This window comes from Hipposideros armiger, unplaced genomic scaffold, assembly GCF_001890085.2.
Source record: "Hipposideros armiger isolate ML-2016 unplaced genomic scaffold, ASM189008v1 scaffold_211, whole genome shotgun sequence".
Taxonomy (NCBI): Eukaryota; Metazoa; Chordata; class Mammalia; order Chiroptera; family Hipposideridae; genus Hipposideros; species Hipposideros armiger.
Genome location: NW_017731561.1, coordinates 1,047,087 through 1,059,671, shown reverse-complemented (window position 1 = coordinate 1,059,671; position 12,585 = coordinate 1,047,087). Strand labels below are relative to the sequence as shown.

The 12,585-nt window shown below is 48.4% G+C and overlaps 1 protein-coding gene across 1 annotated transcript in view; it reads left to right on the top strand.

Annotated features, from left to right (window-relative positions):
• Nucleotides 1-12,585, top strand: part of ADAM19 (ADAM metallopeptidase domain 19) — a 77,822-nt gene that overhangs the window by 34,650 nt on the left and 30,587 nt on the right. Inside the window, exons 5-6 of the mRNA XM_019654004.1 lie at nt 3,181-3,257; nt 12,201-12,393. Coding sequence (XP_019509549.1) covers nt 3,181-3,257; nt 12,201-12,393 — 270 coding nt within the window. The remainder of the gene's footprint in view (nt 1-3,180; nt 3,258-12,200; nt 12,394-12,585) is intronic.

Genomic DNA, 12,585 nt, shown 5'->3' with positions numbered 1-12,585 from the left:
GAGTTTGGGGTCTGAAGCCAGGCTTTTAGTCTTGGCTTTAACTAGCTATTTGACCTTAAACAACCCTTTGGACTACACTAGTTTTAAGTTTCTTTCCTCTGAAAATTGGATATGCTAAGATCTGACTCTCGGGGCTATGGAAGGGTAAGATGAATCACTGATTTTGTGGGAATTTACAAACATCTCTTCCAACGCCGCATTTTACAGATGAAGACATTGAGAGAAGAGGAAAAGTAACATGCTTCAGTTCAGATAACCAGCAAAGTGGCAAGACTTAAACTAGAACTCAAGTCTCCATTGGTGGTAGAAGATAATAGGATTTTGACAAATTAATTCCTATGTACTTTGCTGGGTGGGTCTGCTTTTGCTGGGAGAGGCAGAGCATGGAGTCTGAAGTCAGGCCCCTGGGGTTTGAATCTCCACTTTGCTGTGTGGCCTTGTGAATGACAAAACCTCTCCAACTTTTAGTTCGCCTTTTTAAAAAATGGGAATAATGATATCTACTTCAGAAGGCTGTGGTCAGGATTAAAGGGGAAAAAATTAGTAGTAAGAACTGAATATATGTTAGCTTCTACTATTAATAACACTGAATGGCAGGTATTATTATCACATGCAATGATGTGTGTGAAAGCCCTTTGTAAATTTAAGGCTTGTTATAAAAGTCTGTTGTGATGCTATTTCCGAGAGCACCCAGGCAGGGAGCGCTGTTTGCATCAGTGCAAGGATGGGAAAAGGTACAAGGACTCTTCACACCCATTCCTGGGTCTGAATTTTCTTTATTTGTGGAGGTACCAGGACTTTCACAACTGTAGCTGACCCACATTTCAGAACTTCTGGACTCTCATTCATTCCAACATCTATGAGCCCCATTTGCCCCACACAGACCTGGCCCCCTCTTCCACCATGATTGATCCTGTATGTGGAGTGCATGGGCCCGTTCTAAGGGCCAGGGTCAGACCAGGAGCCCTTAATGATGCGCCTCCAGGTCCCAGAGCCCAGGGGTAGGTGGAGAGGCTATGTGACAGGCTGGCATTGGAAAGCAGATGGAATCCTGGCTAGAAGAGGGTTGTGCCCACCTCTCTTCTTTCACAAGTGCTGCTGGATGTCCCTGGCATGGTGGCTTTCCTCTGTGCTCCCCTGAAGGTCCGGTCTGACTTGCTTCAAGTTCAGGAGACATTGATGCAAACCAAGAGAGGAGCTAGTGGCTGTCCCTCCTTCTGACTGCCTGAGCATCAGTGGGCAGAGGATTATCAGTGGGTGAAAGGGCACCGGGGGTCCAGAGATTGACCCTAAGTTGAGTGCCAGCCTGGCCTGTATACTGTGGTCAGGCTGCATGGCTCACCTGGGTAGGATGTAGAACTGGGGCTGGCTAAGGCCGAGGATTCAGTCCCTTGGTGGGCTTCCAGCTCCCTTGAGGCCACACCCTGCCTTTGACAAAGGAGAATTTAATGCTGATGATATGATATGATCGCTAATGTTTATTGCTGGCTGCTCTGGGCCAGGTGCCTTGATGTGACCGGCTCCTTGATGTGACCAGTAGAGGTAGAGGCTGAAAAGGCTGATGGTCAGAGAGAGGTTGGGGAACTGTGTATGTAGCTGGTAGGTGTGGGAGCTTGCCTTTAAACCTGACCTGGCCATGCAAAAATGCTTGAATTGAATCGAATTATTAGGCTATACTTGTGCCTAGAGCTGGGCGGGAGATGAAGCCGGACAATATAGATGAGTGGGTTAGCTGTTTCCGAGGTCACATTCCTGCCTTCTGGGGACCAAGGACCATCTATAAGCAAGTATGGTCCTGCTGATGGATCACTCAGACTGTTACCTAGGCAAATGCCACAGATTTCTCACTGGTCCTGCTCGGGCTCAGGGTGCTGGGAGGAATAAGACCTTTTTAGATCCTGGCTGTGCCCTGTGGGTTTTACCATCTCTCTCTTCTGACCAGCTTCTTGTCGGAATGTGTCCCCTGTTATCACCCCTCGCTGTGCCCGAGACAGTTCTGGTTTGTGCCCGTTGGTCTGGTTTCGCACTTTAGCACTCTCAACAGTGTCCTGGTTTGCCTCCTCCTAAATGCTCTGGTTACCCCACTTAGAAAACGCCCAGCTGGCACTTGCAATCTTTATTTCAAGCCACTCTTCACTGTGTAATTATATCTTTGCATAGCTTTTTAATTAAGATCGGCTCTCACCAAACCGTCAGTCCTGCGAAGGCTGGAGCTGTGCTCATTGTTGTTTCCAGGGCCTAGCCCACAACGGGCTCCACAGCTGTTTGTAGTCATAGAGGAGTCCAGCCCGGCTGGGTAGACCAGATGGCCCTGAGACACACTGACTGGAGAACAGTGTCCATGGATGCAGGTGCCAAATCCGGTCTGATCCAGGCACTCGGGGATGCAGGGGAGGTGCGGAAGAGCTGGGGGGGGGCTATCCATGTCCTAGGGCTGCTGAAACAAAGTACCATGAACTTGCAGGTTTAAAACAGCAGAAATATATTCTCTCACAGTTCTGGAGGCTAGAAGTCCAAAATCAAGGTGTTGGCAGGGCCAGGCTCCCTCTGTCCTTGTCTCTTTCTAGCTTCTGATGTCCCCTGACCATCCCTGGTGCTCTTTGGCTTATAGCTTCATCACTCTAATCACTCTGCCTCTATTATCACATGGCTTTCTTCTCTGTGTGTGTGTCTGTCTTCTCTCTCTTCTTCGAAGGACACCAGTCCAGTATGACTTCATCTTAATGACAGCTGCAAAGACCCTTATTCCAAATAAGATCACATTCTGAGGTTCTGGGTAGACATGAATTTTGGGGGGACACTATTCAACCCTGGATGGGAACACAGAGATGACTCTAGTGGGGAGACAGGCTCTTTAGAAGCTGGCATTTCCTGTGGCTGACGTCTTGTCATGGAAGGAGCTCTGAACTACCTCTGAAATCCTCATCCTCCAACTAGCAGGTGACCTTTGGCAAATTTCTTTGCTCCTCAGCTTCTTTTTCTCTTCAGTGGGGGTGATGATATCTGCGCTGTCCCACCTCCCAGGACTAGTATGAGGATCAAATAAAATGGACGCTTGGAAAGCACTTTGCCAGTTGTAAGGTTAGGCTAGATATATAATCATCTGTGACCTTCATGAGACATTAACATTGCCATGCTTATCAGTGTTCTTTGGCCTGACCACCCCTTTCTCCTTGCTAGGATCACTGCTTTTACCATGGGACGGTGAGGAAGGCAGAACAGTCCAGCGTCACGCTCAGCACTTGCCGGGGAATCAGGTAAGAGGCCCTGACAGTTCTTGGTGGCACTTCTCCCCAGGGATGGAGTTTCAGGAAAAGCAGGGCTAATCTTGGGCAGGGACCTTGAGAAGCTGTCCATTGAGAGTACACGCAAGCCAGTTCTGAGAAGCGCTGAGCTTGGGACACCAAGGGAAATCCCAGATAACCCAGAAACCCACTGGGCTTTGAGCTTTCTCTTTCCTGAGGAACTTGAGGTTTTAGTGTTATTCAGGCATGGTGAAGTCGGCAGAGCAGGAGACCACTGCCATTGAAGAGACGGTTTGTTGTACTCAAGATCCCAAGAGGAGGGGGCACACCGTGCTGGGGATGGGGACATACAGGGAAGCACAGGGGACACTCAGGAGGCAGAGGGAGTGGAGGAAATGTGGCAAGAGTCTCTATTGTGGTTCCTGCAAGAAGGAACAGGCGAGGCTCAGGATTGGCTCGTTTGAATAATTTCAGTGGGCTCGGGGGCACAGCAGCTGTCCGTAGCTGCCTGGTGCCTGGCCAGGGGCAAACAGGGCAGAGGGATAGTGGCCCAGAGGGTCAAAGCCACATTTGAAAGGCGTGCTCACTGCAAGCTGTTTGCTGTCTCTAGGAATTGGCTAACCCTGGGAGGGGCGAGGCCCCAGATGTCAAAGCATCAGAATACAGAAAATGAAAGATACAGTTCCCGTGCTTGAAATGGATGAGTTTGAGCATTTATTCCCACTTCTCCTTTGCTCGTCTCTGGTAGAAGTACTCATGGGCAGCTAGTGAAAAGAGAGGGTGGAAAGAGAAAGGAGAAGCAAGGATAATGTTGAAGACAAAAACTTAACTGAAAAATTCCAACTGAATGACACATTGGAAAGGGAGTGACGCTTCGTTCTCTGAGCCAGACTACCTGGGTTTGAGCCAGTAGCAGTTTACCAGCTGGTGAGCTTGGGCCTCGGATGGTCTGTCTCATTCATAAAATGTGGATCTGAGGAACATATCCCTAGTATCGTGAGGATTGGACGTGTTAATAGATATCTAACGTGTGGAACTGGTGGGCACATGGGAGCACTCAGTCACCTCCTAGATCCTAGGTGTGGCCTGCAGAGGGTGGCATCACCTGGGAGCTTGTTCACAATGCAGTGTCTCTGGTCCCCCCCAGACCTACTGGATCAAGTCTGCATTTTACCAAGATCCCCGGGTGATTTGTGGGCACATCACAGTTTGTACCTGAGAATATGTGTTCCTTGAGACCAAGAATTATATTCCAAATATGTGTTTCTCTCCTGCAGCCTACCCAAGTGCTTTGCATACAGTGGGATCTATACATGTATGTTGAAGTAATAAATATCCTTTGTTTAGATTCTGTCCGTGCTCCCCTCCTCTTGGAGAAGAGATGCTGATCTGAAAAATTTGTATTTTAATGGCTTATGCTAGTTGCCTGAGTTTTCATGTGGGACCTATACCCAGTGTGTTGATAAACTGGCTCTATGAAAAAAAGGGGGGTGGGGGAGCCCTGACTTGGAGCATCTGCCAGCATGCTGATAAAAATACTCCCACCATGACCAATTTAAAGCTGTCAGCATGATGTTACTAAAAGTCTCATGAGCCAGCAGGAGGTGTTCCCACTGTGTACCCTTCCTCTCTGTCGACTGATTCATTCCACAGTTGTTTCTTTCATTCAACAAATTCATTTTGGGTGCCTACTCTATGCCCATACCCTACACAGGTGGAAGAAAGACAGGGATTTAAAAGGACTTTTCTGAGTCCTCCGTTTCCTCATCTGTAAAATGGGCGTGAATGATAGTCATGCTAGAGAATGTGATGCACTGTGTTAACCCGGCAGCACTCTACAGGCATACGGGGGTTTTTATCTCCTTACACCATCTAATCACAGTGAAACCCTGCTCAGACTTACCCAGGATCACATGCAAATACAAGACCCCTCATGCTGCAGAGTCCATGTGTTTGTTTATAAATTGAGCCATGTCTCCTCTGTCCCCTTCATGGTGAGTCACCAGAGGGAATTAGGCAGGAAACAAGCTTGGCCGGAAGGCCATAACAGTGGCCCCAGATCCCTGGCTCAAGTGACCTGATTGAGCCAAGCCAACTGGCCTCCCGGTGGTGTTTACAGGCCCAACCACCACCACCTGCAGTTTGCAAGTAAACAAAGGTCTTTTCTGAGAAGGAGGGAAGGGAACGTGCAGGTGTGACTTGCTTCTCTCTGCCTCTTCCTCTGTCGCCTTGGTCTGGAGCAGTGGGAACTTGGCCCGGCCTCTTGTAAATAATTCCCGCAGCTGTGCTGACAGGGGGAAACCGGGTGAGCCATCCATATGTTTCTGTTTTGCATGCTTCCCTCTGGTGGGGTCCACCCGCCTTAGTTTCCCAGCCGTCTCACTATGCACCTTACGAAACCAAGGGTGTCTGTGGGCCCAGCTGATTTAAGAGCCGGAGACTCCTGCCAGATGGCTCCGTTCAGATCCTGGAGAAGGAGCAGCTGCAGCAGCAGCAGCCTCCAAACACTCAAGTCTCCCCAGGCTCATAAAGCCATGCCGCAATGGAAAAACCTCCTTAGCGACTGTGCTTCTCTCCTGGAAACATGAGGATGTGATTGGAGAAAACTGGGAGGGCTTATACCAAGTGGGATCTTCAGGTTGATGATACAAATAGAGAGAAATTCAGCTGAGTTTCTAGATGGTTGCTGGGCCCCCTCTACTCTCCAAAGCAATTCTCTGGGCTACTTTAATTGAAGAAGTAATACATGATCATAATTTTAAAAAACTTCACACAGTACAAGAGTGTACAATGAAAGCTAGGTCTCTTTCTCACCCCAAAATTCCAGAACCCCCCTTCCCTGGAGGCAACCATTGTTAGCAATTCCTTTAGGAATATCCCTTGCCAAAAAGAATATAGATGTGTACTACAGTGCTTTGTAACCTTGTTTGGGCCACCGATTCCTTTGAAAATTGAATGGCAGCTGTGGACATTTATAAACTACACCAATAAAAAGATGTGGCACACCATTTCATTGGAGATTTGGGGTGTCCATACCCCCCAAGCTTGTCTCCAATGAAGATCTCATCCTTTAAATGCCTATATGACTGCTTACATTCACAAATGCATTGCAAACTAACACAAAGAAGAAATGTATGGAGCGATGATTATTTGTGAAGAAATCTAGACAGCACTGGGCTGACGTGTCCTTGACTGAACCTGTGGGATGTGGGAGATAGTGTGTGTGTGTGTGTGTGTGTGTGTGTGTGTGTGTGTGTGTGTAGCTCACTGCCTAGCAACAGCAGAACAGGTACTGATTGCAGTAAAAACATTTTTTTTAAACCTGATTGGTCAGTTTATTTTTAAAGAAAATGCTTATTAAAAATGACCATTACATTTCAGATTGTATGTTAAACTTTTTTTTTTTTAAGATTTTATTGGAGAGTTGGGGGAGGGGAACAGCGTTGGGGAATTGGGGAAGGGGAACAGACAAGTTGCTGTCCTTTTATTCTTCAGTCTAGTTGTGGAGGATGTCACTTCACTGGCCCATGTTGGTATTATCATTGCGCTCTTGCTGGGTGAGGCAGATTGATCGCCGGCCATCGGACGGCGGCTCACGGCAGCTCACATCAGCTGCTGGCCACTCACGGTAGTTCATGGCAGCCCACTGAAGCAGAGGCTGCAGCCTACACCATTGCCAGCGACTCACAGCAGCCCAGCTCCAGGTTGAACTGTTGTTTACCATTTTAGCTGTAGAGGGTGCAGCATCACTGGCTCTCATATGGGATCTGAACCGGGGCCCTGCTGCTCAGAGCTGGTGTTCCAAGCCAACTCTTAACCAACACACCACTCAGCCGGCCCTGTATGTTAAACTTTCAAATAACACAGGTGTATATAATTAAAGAAGTGAAAGTTCTTCCTGTCCCACCCGTTCAACCAATCCCATTCCTCATCTGTAATCACTGGTGGGGTATACATAATTGAAACACATAATTGTGTGTATGGTTTTCAAAATCTAAATGAGAGTACCATTCTGTAAAATTTGTTTTACAATTTAACATTATGTCTTAGGCACACATAGATCTATCTCCTTCTTTGAATGGCTGCATAGTTTCTTATGTATTAATGTCTGGCAAGTTTAATTACATAGAAAGTCTGTCAAAGACACTCAGTAGATCATCTGTAGATTTATTTGATGCATAACTCTTATAACAGGTCTGTCCTCAAAGCTCTGGAGCCCACACTCACTGTGGTTATACTTTACCCCTGTTCCCTGGACTCAGATTCTGTGAGAAAGAGAATACGAGACTGAGAACGAATGCAAGAGTATGCATGTGAATGTGCACATGATGGCCTGGAGGGAGCTCAAAATGTAGAGTCCAGGCACCTGAGTGTGAGATCTGGCTCCACACCTCCTGGCTGTGTGATCTCGGAGCCTTTCTCTCCCCATTTCATTTTCTCCTTGTCTTTGCCTTGGGAGGGGATGACTGGTGCCGCCAATGGGCCTTACTCAGTTCTATAGATGGTTCCCCCAGGGCAGGAAACTGCTGAGTCCTGGGTGGGGGTGTGGGGAGTGCTGTCAGGGCCCCACCTAATGACCTGGGATCTGCCCCCAGCTGTACCAGTAACTCACTAGGTGACCTTGAGCAAGTTCCTTTTCCCCTCTGTTTTGGTTCTTCTTATGTGAAAAAGGAGAGTAGACCAGACCACAAAAAGGACCTTTCAGATTCTGGGTTGCAGAGAGAGTGGGCAGTCTCAGGGAGGTGGGCCCCTGGGACAGAATGAGGCGGCTCATGCACATGCAGCCAGTCCGTACCTGCCTGTCCCTTTGCCAAGGAGTCGCATGGCCCTTTCCCCTTTGAATACCGGCCTTCCTTCTGCAGAACAGATGATACATGCACAGAGTAGGTCCTCATAGGGCAGTACCATTAAGTCGTGACAGGTGTAGATTCTGGAGTCAGACAATTCCTGGTTCAAAACCTAACAGGTTGCTTTAGTTCTCCAGCATCAATTTTCTCACCTGTAAAGTGGAAACAACAGTAGCGACATTATTTAGGTGGTGAGTGCACCCTCTTTGAGAGCAGGGACCTTTATTTTTTCATTGTGCTGCACCCCCAGTTCCTGGCACATAGTAGGTTCTCAGTACTTACGTGTTGAAGGGCTACCGAATAAAATGCTTTGTACCTTGCCTGATGTGTAATATGTGTTCAGTGACTGCTGTTCTTTTTAAATGTGACTCTGTTAGTAAACATTGCCTATTACTTCTGTCAATTATCATAGCAACCCTATGGATGGGCAGCATTACTGAGTGACTTACCATACAGCCAGTAGACAGCAGAGCCAGAATTTGAACTAGGTGTGTCTCACTCTCCAATTGTGCCTTGGGTTCCCTCTCCCAGGTGGAGCACATCACCTGTGTGCCTTCTGTCCTCCCTGCTGTGCTGCCTTTGAAGGTCCCTGTAACTCCTTCTCACTTGCATGCAAATTGGGTTGGGGGGAGTGGAGAAAAGAAGGGTAACAGACTGTTTACCTCTTAGGGCAGCTCTGGATGTAGGGATGTAGGACGTTTCCCCTTGGGTTTAGCTCTGAATGGACAAATTCTCAGGAAGCAGTCTTGCCAAGTTCCTGGAAGCATGCATGTGGACGAGTCCTGTAGTCATTCAGGGGTTAAACCAGCATCGCCTGCTGCCTGCCTGGCTTGCCCTGCAGGGCTCCCCTGTACAATTTCATTTGTATCAAGCTGTTAACAATGAGGAATAGGATGGAGAATATCGTGTGAAGCCCCGGCCACCCAGCCTCCTGGGCCCCCCCTCCCATGGCCCTGGCGTAGCTCTGCCAGTGCTTATATTTAGCAAATTAGATCAACCGAGGCTAGAAGGATAAACAACTGCTGGGTGTTCAGGGAAGGACAGCTAGCAGGACTTGGGGGTGGTGATGGGGGAGGGCCCTAGGAACTAGATGCTCAGAAGTCCCCCTACCGTCAAAGCTGGGGTTCACTGTAAAGTGCGGGGGCTCATGCCAGCCTCTCCTCCACCCCCCCGAGCAGACTGGGAGGATTGCAGCTGTGACACAGGTTGAGTTTACCAGGGGCCACCGTGGGGGAGGAGGGGAGCAGCCACGGAATCCTATTGCTGGGAAGACCTTCAGCGTCTTTGAGCCTGTGTTTCTCCAAACATAACCTGCCCACCCCCTGAAACAGAACTGCTTGAGGCTTTGTGAAAAGATGGGCTCCTACTGCAGAGCCTGGGCTCCAGGGCACACAGTCCCTGAGTGTGGCTGTGCGGGGAATTACTGTAGGACTTGTTGACAGCACTGGGTGCCCAGGCAGGTCTATAGAACCCGAGTCTCCTACATCTATCTGTGTTTTTAATGCACTTTAGAATATTCTAATGCATAGCTCTGGAAGCTTTGATCCTAGAGATCTCTGACCCATAGTGTCAGAAGTCGGAACTCACTGATGGAGGCAGATAGCATAAAGGGTAAGGGCATGGGGTCGAAAGTCTGCCAGACCTTAAATCGTGAGAGTTTGTTATTTAATTTCTTTGGGGCTTAATGTCCTCATTCATGAAATGGGACCCATGATGGTGCCTTATAGCATTCACATGGGAATGAAATAAGAACTTCAGACAGGCCAGCTGGGTAATGGCGAGTCACACCTTACAGCAGAGTTGCTGGTGCCTGTCCCTTGTGGCTAGCTGTAAACTGAAGATTGTCTTTCTGACCCTCTCTATAGGGTTGTTGTGACAGAGGCAGTGTGAGGTCATGGTTAAGGCCCTGGGACCTGGAACCCAACTGCTTAGGTCCTTACTCCCTTTGTGACTTTGGGTCAGTTAATTAACCTCATGGAGCCTTAGTTTTCTCACTTGTACCACGAGGATAATATTTGTAAGGATCACAGAAGCTGGTGTGAGTAGTAAGATACTCAGCACCAGGCCGGGTCCAGAGCAAAGGCTGAATCATTTATAACCACCATGATGATTATTATTCACCATGCACCAAACTTTGGCATGGCCAGAGGCCTATTCAAGTGATGCCCAGTCAGCTATACTGGAACTTTCCCCAATCCCGATGTGGAACTTTCCACTTGCTGGGTGTTATCTTCACAGCCACAACCTGATGCACACAAAACCATCAGCTGGTTATGGTCCAGCCCCCTGGGTTTCCACCATTTCTAGCCATTGGGAGAAATTGAGGTGACGGGAAGGGCCTTCATCAACCGAGATGAGAAGATAGTTTGGGAACAGGATGCCCGCAGAAGCTCTGCCCTCTGCCCTTTCCTGTCTGGTTTTGGGAGCGGATGTGACCCTTGCTCTTCGCCCCATTCCCACCCCCAGCTGTTCAGGGAGCACCTTGGGTGTCCCGCTGAGGGGCCGGGCCAGGATTGCTGTGTCAGCCTGGGCGAGGCAGCCTGGAAGTCGTCAGGCTCCCAGGCCCCAGAATGAGGTCAGCCAGGGATGGATTCCAGGAAGGGCTGCTGCTGATCGAAACCTGGCACCGTCTCTCCTGAGGCATCACAGACTCTTCCCGAAGGGCAAAACCTAGGCGGGGATCCGGAGGGGCTGGGAGTGGGGAGTAGAAACCAAGACAGCTGAAGAGAGAGGCCCTTTCAGTCTGGAGTGGCAAAGACTGAACCAGGGATATTTTAGCTTTTGAACTTCCTGGATGGATGACAGCCTGAGGCTTTGGAGCCCACGAAATGCTGCTGGGACCTCTGGGTCCCAGCTCTTCTTCCTCCCCCAAAACCCTGGGTACAGTCCCTCGTATTCATCTCACTGCATCAGGATGGCAAGTACCTGCATATGGGCCTCTCCTCACCCTTCCATTGATTATTTGTGATAGCGATTGATAATAAGTCGTGGCGTTCTTTCTCACCGAGTCCAGATAAAGCTCTCAGAAACCTCACGGCTGCAGCATCAGTGTTAGGGGGGATGAAATCTTTTTGTTGTCTCTGTTATATAGAATAGTGATTTTATTCCCATGGGAAGACTCTAAGCTCCTTGAGGGCGGGCACTTTGCCTTGTTCACACCTTCATCCTAGCAACTAGCACAAGCCTGACAGCCAGAAGGAGCTCAGGAAAGATTTGTGGAATGAATGAGCGTGTGTCCTCCAATGGGCTGTGAGATACTCTATGACAGGGATTACGTCTAGATTACATCCAGTACAGAATAAGGGCTCAATGAATGAAAGGATATAATGAATGAACATGTCTTTATTCTGTGTTCAACGCTAGTATCTACTGATATAATCAAGAGTAGGAGTCCTCACACATGCTTGGTTGTGGATGACACTTCACCAAAGAGCTGCCTTGCTGACGAGGGCCAGTTGGGGCTAGTTAGGAATGCCATCGGTGATGTCTCCAGCTGTGGTTTCCAAGCACAAACATATTTGTCATCCCATTTAATCACCCCAAGAGTCCTGAAAAGTTAGTAAATTATCATTGACATTTACACACGGGGAAACTCAGGTTCAAATGATTGAAGATGTTTGTTGGAGAGCTTTTGACAATTTAGTGTTGGAGCTAAGACCTGGACTTGGGGTCTCCTCACCCCTAGGCCAGAGTTCTTCCTCTGGATCCCATACCGTCTTTCTCTGAGTCTGTACTAAAGTTTTGACCTGCGATTTGTCATATGCCATGTTTGGATTTGGGAGGCTTTTTAGAATCCTGGTGCTACCATCATCAGTAAGTATTAACTGTCCTTGGTCCAGCCTTTTTAGATCCTTTGAAGCTACGTTGTAATAAGCTTTTCATACCCTGAAGTTGTTTACTGCATTTCACATACATGTGCATTTCTCTGGAGAGGAAGTCTGAGCTTGCATCGGCTTCTCACCAAGGGGTACATGACCCCACGATAAGGTGAAGAACCAGTGATCGAAACCCAGTGTGTCACTTTGACTGTCGGGAAATGGAGGCCTGAGGAAGGGACTTTTCCAGGACCATAATCGTTGACCAGAGATTCTATTTCTCCTATTAACAGAGGACTGGTTGTGGTGAACAGCAACCTCAGCTACATCATTGAACCCCTCCCTGACAGCGAGGGCCACCACCTTATTTACAGATCTGAACATCTCAAGCTGCCCCCCGGGAACTGTGGGTTCAATCACTCCAAGCCCACCGCCAGGGACTGGGCACTTCAGTTTACTAATCAGACCAAGAAACGACCTCGCCGGGTGAGTTTCTTGGCACAGGAGTCAACCTGGGGATAGGCTTGTCCCCTCTGAGGAGCCTTGCTTTGGATCCAGGAGTAACTCTGAATTAAAGGGAGAATGGCTAAGAAGGAGGAAATAGCTTTTTTATTTTATTATAAGTCATTGTTGAGTGTGAGATACCCTTGTATTTGACAGAATAACTGCTTTGGGGAA